Genomic DNA, 12,193 nt, shown 5'->3' with positions numbered 1-12,193 from the left:
GTTATTCGCCGGGCGCCAGTGGAAAAGCCCAGCTTCGCCACGCCGCAGGAGGCGGCTCGGGCTGAGGAGCTGAGGAAGAATGAGAGCGCTTTTCTGCTAGCTTGGTTTGGACTCGGCGCCATTATTCTTGTCCAGGGCATTGCTCTTGCTGCATCAGGTTTGCTTTTATACTTCAGTTATAGGGATGATTGATGGCCCTTTTGTTAATTCTTTGAATTGAAGCTTAATTGCAATTTGGGTAGTTTTTATACACTGACCTTGTGGATTAATTCACTGTTAACTGTTTGAATTATTGTTCATGGATATATCATTGTACTTGTTTAAGATTCCCAGTGTGGGGGCTATCCCTAGCATGGGACTGATTCAGCTAGTATATTTGGATTTTGTTGAAATTATTACTAATTTATGTTTGATAGTGAATTTTCCATAGGAATGAGAAATTGTGCAGCTAGACTATTTGGGTTTTTGCCTTGTACTTTAAGATTTCGAACTTCTTAATAATTATTCCATCTTAGACCTGATAATGGAGTGGAATTGTAATTATTCTCTGTGTCGTGCCATTTAATTGTAACTAGAAGAAGACACTTTGCAAAGGTTGCTGCATTCTTTTCTGAAATCTGCACATAGTATTTCTGAACAATCATCGTGTTACTGATGCAGCCTTGACTATGAAAGTTTCGGTTTTTTCTGTATTTTTGTGCAACTATTCTGTTGTGTCTAGATACGCAAGGTTTCAGTCATTAGCTTCCCGATCATCCCTGTCAGAGGTCCAAGATTTGGGCATTACTGTAGAATATCGAATCATGCTCAGACATTTTGCAGAGATATTCAGTGCTGGTAGCAGCTTCAGTGGAAAAGAGAAGATTATAAGAGTCAAAGCAATGGCAAAACTCATATCTGAAATAGGCTTTCACTTTGTCAAATTACACCCGTCTTCCTGTGTCTTCTAAACGAAAAAACTAACTCAAGCTTTCTAATACTGAAGGTGTATCATTTAGAAGTTTAAACTATTAGATAGAATTAGCAACCTCCGCAAACTGTCTGTACGTTCTTGTATTTATATAATCTTTGGTTCCAGTTCTTGTACAATTCTGTCGAGTGAAAGCCTGTCTTGCTATTACATAATGAAGACTATCTCTTATTTTGCTATCATAATTAGTTAAGTAACTTCCTTACTATTCTGCTTGCAGGTTTTCTGCCAGAAGCATGGGACAACTTCTTCGTCAAGTATCTATACCCATCTTTCACTCCAACAGTCTTCTTGTTTGTTGCCGGGACAGTCACCTATGGAGTTTTAAAGTACCTGCAAAATGAAAATTCTAACAAAGAAAACTGACCTGCATTGAGCACGGAAGCATTTATATGGTCAGAAGAGCTTTTTCTAGCTTTGCTGGCACTTGAACTAGTTTGTCCTGAATATGCATGGTCTTGTATTGCTTGCCATGACAAACATTCAAATTGATAATGTTCATACGAGAAATAGTGCCCGAGTTTTTTCCCAGCTGTCTCAGCAGGATGATCCTCCCTATGTGATGAATCCTGTCAACTGTGGTTGCTGTTATTTTTTCGTGTGTAACTTACTAGTTTCCATCTAACAGATGCATTCAATGTTCGACCGGTATGATTGTGATAAACTTATGTTAATATCCATCCATATTAAGGTATACTGGTTTCAGGCACATTCCTGTTCTGCGTGGTTGATCTTTTATGATTCCTATTAAATGAGGATTTTTCATGCTATTGAATCACTTTATCGGGAAGATTGTGAATGCAGGTTCACTGGAAACATGTAACATATTTTGTTACTCTGCTGAGTTGTCGGAGTGGCATAGCGCATAACGATCAGAATCTGATTGATGTTCCTTCTACCATGTGCCTGCATCTTAAAATTCTACTTGTCCTTCAGTATTTGTGTCTGACTCGGATTGAGCTACTGGCCAAGCTGATGATAATGAAAAAATCAATTTGTTATAAATCTCTGTCTATACTCATCTTGGACCTCCAGCAACTACAATTTGTTTCAAGTGAAATCTTAGTGGGGACATTTAGCTGCAGTATATCTGTTTGCTCCAAGTGTGAGCCTTTACGTATGTGTTAAGTATAGTAATTCCGGCATGATTCCCACCATAATGATTATCATGTTTCTCTCAATCTCTGACTCGTGATCTTGATTAATTATTTTGATAATCTTCAGAACTTTGGTGGACTACATTAAATTTAATCCTTGAGGTAAGTCCATCAGATGCAACGCCGCATTTTGTATAAGAGATTGAAGCATTACGATGAATTTTATCACATGCATTATTGGCATTTATATCTCGGAGTCATTCAGATCTACTTGATTCCTATGTAATTCTATGAACATGATGCATCACAAAGTACTCAGTTCATGCCAAAAAAAAAGTGAAAACAGTAACCTTGTTAGTCTATAGTCAGCCATGTCAATGCATACTGCTGCAGAATCTATTTCTGTGCGATTTGCTTTTCCCGTAGGGCCGTAATTGAATAAAACTTCACAACCTTGAAAAATCTAAGGCACTTGGTGAACTTCTCCTGATGATGAGGCTCACTCCGCATGGCGGGATGCTCATCTCTTGGCAGCCTCACCAATCTCTTTCATCTAGCGCAACTGCAAGATCAAGCATGTGTCTATGATTTGTTCTGTTTCTTGTTTCCTAATTATATCAGCTGGCAAATTCTGTTTGATTGCAGCTTTTATCCTGTTGTTTCTTGAGCATGCTATGGATTTGAACAGCAGAAATGTGGAAGTGGGAATAACTTATGTTGTCCCTTAACACATATCTTGTAACATTGAGTAAAGTATAATGAATCTGGTCTTATAAATTTGAGGATGGGAAACTTTCCTTCACCAATTGCTTGCAGAAACTTTTGGTAAATCAATCCCCTCTTCTCCATCACCCAGCCTCAATTCCCTTATTTGCAAGCACAGTTCTCTCCAAGTGGAAAGTGTGCTTGTTATTATTCCGATTCCTTTGGATTTTCTCGCTATCATGTCACGTGGGAAACAGCAACCCACCTCGAGTCTCAATCGTTAGATCAAAATATGTTGACATTAGACGGTCGATATATACGTTTGACTTGGCTATAATTATTCTGAAGTTGAACAATATTATTCGCTTGAAGAAAAAGGATATATCCAAGACAATACTGTGATTATTTAAAACAGACATAACATCATCAGAAGTTAATACTTACATAGCATGTCGATTGTCGACAATACAATTTAATCTGAAACGAATAGGTTGTCGTCCGGAACTAATACTTACAAAAACATGATTATGTTGATAACTGGGAAGGAATAAAAGGAGGACCACTACATCATCAAAGGAACATCGAATACCCTCAAGAACAAGTTGGTCCGTCTATCCATCCATGAGGCTGAAGAATGGGCTGGCTTTTTTGTCGAATGATCTCTTTTTAGAGGTCCCCTCCTAGTTGTTTTTTCAGCTTATGCTTGTCAATTTTCTCCTCAACTCCCTCTTCAGGACAATCACTGCACGAGACATTTGCTAGGATGATATGTAACCTGTTCCTCTCTTGTACTAAGCATAACATGTTAGGATCTACAATATATTTGGATATACTCTCATATCTGCACTCGTAACACTCAAGACTGATATGCCTGCCTGCAAAACTTTTATTTAAATCACGTTTGACTTAATCAAACTAATTATAAAAAAATTATAATATATTTGATAATTGGTCACTTTCTCTAAACTGTACAATAATCACATACGGCAACTATATTCAACTTATCATATAATTAGTTTTGGGTCGGCCAAAATTGACATGGATTATAATTTTCCTGCCTTAATTAATATGATTTTCTTATCCTTTAAAATAAGGTGTAAATTACATTAACATCCCGATGTTGTTAGGTTTACATTAAGCGTATTTTCCATGTCCTTTGTAAAAGAGGTGTTTGTGTAAAATTTCGCCACTGAATATGAGTGTACTTATAATTATAACTGCAACCTCAATTGATGTATTTATAATTTTACAAGGGGGGAGATATTTGTATAATTAGGCCCGACACACAGTGCTGTCGATGTAAACTACCCTTATATTGTGTTTGGATTGATAGGATTCGGAACTAAAATTTTTAAATCTAAAATAACAAACCCATCAAACTTATTTGGATAAATTCATGCCACGAAAAGATTTCAAATCCTTAAACTTTTATTTTAAACTATATGTCGTGACATTATGATGAATTTCAATTCATTTAATATTGAGTTATTTGAAATTCTTACTTCTCGAGGCTATAAAACAGAAGTACTTATTCAATTTTCGAAATTTATGAGTATAATTTGCCAAATTGAGAAATTGGAGGTGCTAAAGTTGAATAATTCAAAAGTTCACATCCTAAGTTAACAAAGGTATATGTAGTGCCAATTCATAGCTCTAGCTAGCTGTAAAGCCAATATGCAATCATGACTAAAACATACAACACCTATTATAATTACAAGTGCAAGATATGTTGGATTATTCAAATTAAAAAAAAATGATTATATTTAATGGGGTTTACCATAAAAGTCAATGACATAATTGCCATTTTATTTCAATAAAAAATAATGGTCAAAACAATTGAAATAGGTCCCATAGAACTATGGACTCTACCACATTAATAACATAATACTATTCATTACCTATAACTTTAAAGATTTAATTATGTATGAGTATCTCAATATCATTCATTGCTTCAAGACAAGTTCACTATTCACTTCACAACTCTGCCTCTTCAATGCTTTATATGGGTAAATTGCATCGATATTTTTTAAAATTAGATTTAATTGCATAAAAAGTCGATGTTCTTTGCAAAACTAAAAACATATCCTCTGATGGGGTGTCGATGTAGTTTATTATAAGGGATGTACTTATAAAATCTTGCTCCTGAATAAATAATAATGAACTCTTTTTTTTTAAAAAAAATGTACTTATAGTTACAATTACAATTTCATGAGTATATTCGTAATTTTGTAGAAAGCAAATAGTATTTATATATTAAACTAATCTCAAGGGGTGTTGATGTAATATATACTTTATTTTCTCTCACACAACTTCAAAATCGATTGACATGGGATTAGCATCATCAAGACATTCCAACACATTTACAATTTATTTATGTTGTAGTATTGTGGATCAATTCACCCCGTTGCTCAAAGGAACGTTGACAAGAAAATGACTCATTTGCCCCTGAGTTGATTCTACTATTTATCTTGATTCCCAAAGCAGATAAATTTCTCACATTGACTGCAGATGAGGAGTTTAAGTCATTCTAACGAGGCGTGAAATCGTGAGACTCATACTAAATTAAAATGGACAATACCTTATATAATATAACATCAATTGAATAATAAGTCAGGAAAGAAAAAGCAAAAGAAACATATTAACTTGCTTCTTTGATTGAGCACATAAAGAAGTGTTGCCCGGGAGTCAAACAACATATCTTTAGGCGGTGGCACTGCTTTTTCCGCCAATGTTGACTCCCTCCCCAAATATTTGCTTATTATACATACGATACGATGATTGCTAGACGTATTTTTATACTTTGTGCTCGTACACGAGCTCCCTTGCTTTTAGTGGAAGCATTCATTTCTCCACTCAAAATAAAACAAATACAACATCTACAGTTCTCACTCTCTGCAATGCATGTCTAAACACGACAAATAGTCTGATCGAGAAAGTCGTGCTCTCAATAAATGTGTGTGCGGCTGTTTCATTTACTTTTGATGTATAGTTAAATTGCACTTTTTGAAAAACGTAATTAAGCCAACTAGGCTTTACACAACGGCAAACAAGTAGGAGATGGTGGATTCGAGCTCAACAGACGTTAATGTATGGTGTTAGCGATGAAGACGTGAGTCTGCAATGTGTTATCAAGATTTATAGTACTATTTGTCGTGTGATTGGTGTACAATTCAAAAAAAATAATCAATAACATAATAAGTACACTTGCTCTGTAATTGATTTAATCTAACCAAACCTGATTAGACTAAGAAACCCCAATGACTTAATTCATGATTAATGCAATATTTCTCAATTGATTATAGAAATTACGATACAATCTCTTTTACAGATCTGATAATATTGCACCAAATTAAATAGATGAATGGTTTACACATTCTATTTTCTATAATTAAAAGATACGCATCATTTGTACGTACTCCACAACACACAAAATATTGAATATAGCATGTTATGAAAATATTAATTATACATACTCCATAATACACAAAATACTGAATATAATATAATTATGAGATATTGATACATCAGATAAGCGAGTACTAAGCTTTAACATAGTACAATTAGGTGGAGGGTTTAATGTTTCTGAGTATTGTACATGTCATGAAAAGTAATAATAATAATATTATTGAAGACATTTAAATCTTCAACAACCCAAGTCAAAGATACGATGAATTAAGGGACCATATGCTAAGGATACTTGCATCTCAACCCTTCTTCACCACCAACTTAAAAAAAAAAAAAAACATAAATTAAAAACGTACTCACAGACTGCATAATTTAGCGTGCCACTTTACCCAAAGCAACTTTAAAAATTTGGGGCCTTTTTTTCCCTTTCTTCAAGAAATTCATTACTTTTAAAGTTGGGTTAATTTCTCACTCTTTTTTATATTTTTAAAAATATAATATTACATTTTTTAAAATTATATTTACACCTTTTTTTTAAAAAATTCATCATTTACATCTGATCCTCTTTTGTTGGATTTTGAATGAAAAATACTGACGTTCGTAAAATTATATAAATTTATATTTTACCCATTATTTAACAGTCTCACGTCAATTTTATTAAATAAAAGATAAAATTAAAAATTTATGTAACTTTTTCAATATTTTTCGTCCAAACCCCAACGAATGAGAGACAAGTGTAAACGTATCAACATATGAAAAAGAGTTTCACGTACTGAATTTCATTTAAAAGGAATAGAGTATTTATTTAATTTTTTTTGTAAAGATATTAAATTTTTGTAATAAAAATAAAACAAAAAAAAAAAAGAAAAGGCAATGCAGAATTAGGTGGAAGAGCTCAAATCCCAAAATGGGTGCGACCCGAAAAACAGTAGAAAAGGCGCCATTGGGATGTGCTATAATACTGAGCAGTGTGGGGCAAGGGACGATTGATTTGACGTGTCTCTAAAACTGAGCGTTGATGCTCATCCCATCATTTGATTGGGGGTAAAAGTTTCTCAACTTGGACATCAATCACCGTCTGTGTACTGTAATTGCCATACATGCTGTAAGATTAATTATACATCATTATATCTGTTATTTTTAATATTTATTTTTATTTAATAAATAAATCAAAGTTTTTTTTTATTAATAAAAAAAGATTTGAAGGAAAATTCAAATTCACTTTGGATTGGTTTAAACTAATTTATTGTAAATTAAACAAACGTCTTTGCTCAACTCCATAAGATTTATATATAATTATATCAAATTCATGGAAAGACGATACAATTATCCTTAATACAAAAACTTCCTATTACTTACACTAATATATCTATATATGTAAAATTCAATTCTCACTCATAAATATTGATTTGTCATTATAATAATAAGAAGAAGAAGAAAATTTTAAAATACCATTATACGGCTAAATATGTATAATAGTATAATTATTTAATTTTTCCAAAAGATCCACATCATATTTTAACACCAATCACTATAATATTTATCACTTACTCAACTTAATTTTTATTTTAAAAACATCCGTCGTGTCGTGTCTATATGTATGTATACAAGTATTACGTGCCACAATAATCTCAAGTCCAAAGACATTTTTATATATTTTATTGAAACTTTAAAATAATTTGTTAAAATATATGAAGAGAAATGGTTTCTAAGCACCAAGGCTCATATCCTCTCCAGGGTACAAGTACCACATGCTTCGCTTTCACATAATTAACACCTTTCTTCATCAGACATACCAAAATATCCTCCCATCATATAATATAAATCAAATAATAATGGCTTATATTTGAATTGATAAATTTAAAATCATGAATTTTCAAATTCTTATAATAAATTCAGTAAATTTCAAACCACTCATCTCTACATTAAATTACATTTTATTAAATATTAATATATTTCAAATTATTCTAATATAAAATAGTTTAAAATTTTTTATTCAAACCTAAATCCATCAATCACAATACAAATCTTAGTATGTATGTGGCACAATCCAACCCTGTCAATCTTGCATGCTCTTTTGTGAACTTGTGTTTAGAATAGTGGACATGAAAAATAGGAATTTAAAAATCTCTAATAATAACTTTTTTAAATAATTTTACATAGTAAAATATTTTAAATTGTCCATCATTTCTTTTAAATTACATTTTGTAAAATATTAATATTTTCAATTTCCTAATATTAAATTATTTGAAATCATTTCTCCCCCACACTCAATTCTTTATTACACCATTTTCAATATTTTAAATTACACAAAATTCCAAAATATCAGCCAAAAAAATTCTCCAATCACCCAAATTTGAAAAATAAAATTTGCACTAAATTTATATCCAGAAAAGAATAATATGAAAAGACTATTTTGTCCTGTATTTTCACCACGTAATCATATTTATAAACAAAATTTGGAACTCGATAAGCATTAATTACTTAACTAATTATCCATTAACAATAGAAAACACATAAATTAACAACAAATTTCTTTAAACCCAAAAAATAAAAGAAAAAGAAAGAAATCGGATACCAAAAATAAAAGAAAAATAGTAAACCCTTAATTTACTAATCAAGTGCATTAGGGCCAGTGCAGTAATTAACCATATGGTTCCAGACCCACTGGACTAAGAACCTCCGTCGGATCCCGTTCATGTTGTACGTGGCACCATCCTTGTCGTTCAGCATCTGCCCGGTGTACGAACCACCTCCACCTGTTCCGTAAATGCCCTCGCATAAATCAGCTATTTCCACGGGGAAAACCGGGTCCTGACCCGCATACCAAGCGTTCACCAATGGGTTAGTTGCGAGCTCAGCTATCTCATGAGCTATCACGCTAATCATGGCGTCCACCCCAACGTCGCCGTTTGGAGATTTCACGGCCTTGAGACCCGGGATGTAATTGGGTACGGCGAACGGGTAGGCGCACACGCCTGGGCACAGCTTTGCGGAATTACCCACCCAGGCGTAAGGTAGCGTGTACCCGACAATGGAAGGGAATGTGAAGTAATGGAAGCCACACACATTGTTGCAGAAATCCTGCACGTACACGTCGTCCGACGTGAGCAAGAGGTAAACCCCGCTCTTGGGGTTGACCGGAAGCGGCCGGGTCGAGGCGGACACCGCAGATTTTATCACCGATTGTACGGAGAGGCGCGTGAGCGACTTTCCGTGAGAGTAGAACCGATCATTTTTCTCCTCGCCGATGTGGACGGTTCCTGAGATGTTAGCGCCGGTTTGATCGGTGTAGAGCCGGACAGTTTTCCACCATCCGGCTACCGACGGCGGCTTGGTGTCCGGGGCGGAGATGGAGCCGATGAATTCACGAATAATCCGCTTCTGGGAGCTCCGCCACTTGCCGTACCATATGGGGTATACGGTAATGTTGGCGGTGAGTACCGGCCCCATATGATATTTCAAACTAACAAACTCCGATGAACCCTCGTACTTTTTAGACCCACCGAAGAGAAAATCATTGGAGTTAGGCTGAGCATTGGGCCATGGTCGCCAGCAAACAACGGGGCCACTGAAGAAAAAAAGGAGGACGATAAAGAAGAGAGGCGCGAGAGCAAGCGCCGCCGTTAGGGGGTGTGCCGGAGGCATCATCATAGCTGAGTGAGAAGCGGCTAGATGCGAGAGTGGGGCGAAAGGGTGTGTTTATATATAGTGAGAAATTCACCTCTAGGAACAAGAATTTCGAACTTCGGGGTGGGGAGGGGGTGGGGAGCATTCGTAATGGAGGCCAGATGGATTCTTAAAAGTGTAGGTGGAAGAGTGGGACCAGAGGGTGGGGGAATCAATGGTTATTGATCGCGAAGGTGATGTGCCGTGTCTGATGCAAGTCCGGCCCGAACTTTTACTTCCGGTTTTTGTAAAAAAGGGTTTTTGGCGGGAAAAAAAGGGGATGGGGTAGCGGGGGATATTTTGGTAATTTGGAGCAGCACGTCTTTCAATCTTTTCCTGGGTGGGGCAGGGTGGTGTCTATCTTTTGAGCCCCAAAGAATAACCCACTGTTCCTATGCGCCAACACTTGTCACTGTTCATTTGTCCATGTCCTTTGCAAATTCTAAATATATTAATATTATTACAAAATTGAAATTCTTTATATACTAAAAAATATTTTAATATATGTAAAGCATATTAAATAAAATAGGGAGGTATTCTTCGATAATAATGTCTTCATTATTTCAAGATAATTATTTTTTTATATTGATTGTGTTAGCATTGGCATATGAAAAATTGAAATGTTCAAAATATATTTTATAATATGGATAATAACATTGTTTTCCCCTCAAGTTTGGTGTAATTATATGTAAATCTTTTGTAGTTAGAAAATTTGTGTTTAGTATTTTTTATGTTCGCTTTCATCTAACAAATAAATTCATTCGTTACTCAAAATTGCTAATATCAGCAAATAAAATGTTAAATAAATAATCATATTTATCTCCGATTGACTTATTGCAGGTTAAATAAATTTCTTTACCAAACTACCTTTATACATTTGCGTGCGCTAATGCATGTAAGGAGGTTTGTCTTCACACTTATAATGGTGGTTTGATTAAAAAAAAAGATTTATTTGAATATAATAAATTAGTAATAAGTCAATAAGGAGAAAATATAAATTTTCATTCAACTTATTTACTAATATCAACAAATCTGAAAAAATTTAACCAACAAAGAAATATATTTGTTAAACGAAAATAAACGTAAGAAAAAATATAAATAATTCTTCAAATCATAAAAAGAGTTACGTCTAATTACACCTATAAGAGAAAATACTATAATTTTCCCTTTTTAACAAGAGTAAAATATAAAAATTGCAATAGTTACAAATGTCTGAAAATTGGAAAATGAGAAACTTACCTGACTATTTATAAAGTGGTAGAGTAGATGCCGATGTTTACTGTCATTTGAAGATGTAAAGAAAAAGAAAGAGAGAGGGAGAGACATTTATGTTTTCATTATGAAATTACAGTTATGGGCATTTCGGGTACATTTAATCGAATCCATATTTTTTAAATAAATTTTTGAGAAGCATTAAATTATTTATTGAATTTTGAACTACTTTCTGGGCAGAGGGTACCAAGAATTGCCTAGAAAAATAAATTAGATATGGGAAAATCCATTTTTCCTATTCAAGGAAATAAATTCTCATTGGATGTAATATTTCAAAGACATTAAACAATAAATTTATTTGAACATTTTTCAACATTGCTCAAATTAATTCACTTAATTGGAAGAAATGCTAAAAATATGGTATAATTATATTTACAGCATAAAAGAACGCTAAAAAACTCGTACATTTCTCACTGTGAAGTTACTCTACTACCCCTTTGTTGTAATTTCTATGTTTGGTTCGGCAATTGAAACTTATTTGAGCTTTGATGGAGTTTTTCTTCGAAAAACTTTGAGCACCTCTAACGTCTATTCATACTCGAAACTTATCAACAAAAAAAAGAAATCTGACGAATACAATGTCTTTTGCATAATTTAAAAATACATTAGGATTTAATGAACATTTAGGTGACAACTACCTTTTCATAATCAACAAAAATCAACCTTTACAAAATTACAAGTACATCATTGGAGGGATGTCGATATAATTAAATGGGCCGGAGGGGTCATTAATAGAGAGAAGACTTATAATTACCATTATAATTTTAAAAATTACACTAATAATTTTGCAGAAGATATCAAATGTTTGTGTAGTTAGATTTAAATTTAAGGAACATAAATGTAATTACCCTAACAAAAATCAATAAACAAAGAGTTGGTGCAATAATTCTCCGAGTTATGGGAGAAAATATGTAAACAGACTATGAACAAACGGAAAACTCGCAATTAGCAAATTACTAGTAATAATATGGTGCGGGTATGGGCCATAAAGAAAGTGTAGCGATGTGGGTAAGGGATATGGATGAAATTTTTGTTAATTGGGAGGGGTAGATTGGGAATTCCGTTGGAATGTTGT

General features: G+C 33.8%; 2 protein-coding genes across 2 annotated transcripts; one reads left to right on the top strand and one right to left on the bottom strand.

Moving 5' to 3' along the window:
* On the top strand, positions 1-1,679 carry LOC105160577 (protein LOW PSII ACCUMULATION 2, chloroplastic; the record flags this gene model as incomplete). The annotated part of the gene is given in 2 exon segments (XM_011078016.2): positions 1-157; positions 1,191-1,679. Coding segments are annotated over 2 exon segments (303 nt in total), but the record flags the coding sequence as incomplete, so codon positions are not given.
* On the bottom strand, positions 8,627-9,954 carry LOC105160576 (protein EXORDIUM-like 3). The gene has a single exon (XM_011078015.2). It carries the CDS (start codon positions 9,829-9,831, stop codon positions 8,791-8,793), a length of 1,041 nt encoding a protein of 346 aa, XP_011076317.1. The 5' UTR covers positions 9,832-9,954; the 3' UTR covers positions 8,627-8,790.

The sequence above is a fragment of the Sesamum indicum genome, linkage group LG4, assembly GCF_000512975.1.
Source record: "Sesamum indicum cultivar Zhongzhi No. 13 linkage group LG4, S_indicum_v1.0, whole genome shotgun sequence".
Taxonomy (NCBI): domain Eukaryota; kingdom Viridiplantae; phylum Streptophyta; class Magnoliopsida; order Lamiales; family Pedaliaceae; genus Sesamum; species Sesamum indicum.
Note: the sequence above shows the minus strand (reverse complement) of the source record. Positions and strands in the feature narration are given on the sequence as shown.

What these genes read in the sequence shown, in the direction of transcription:
- LOC105160576 (XM_011078015.2), bottom strand. Translation starts at nt 9,831, where the DNA reads ATGATGATGCCTCCGGCACACCCCCTAACGGCGGCGCTTGCTCTCGCG.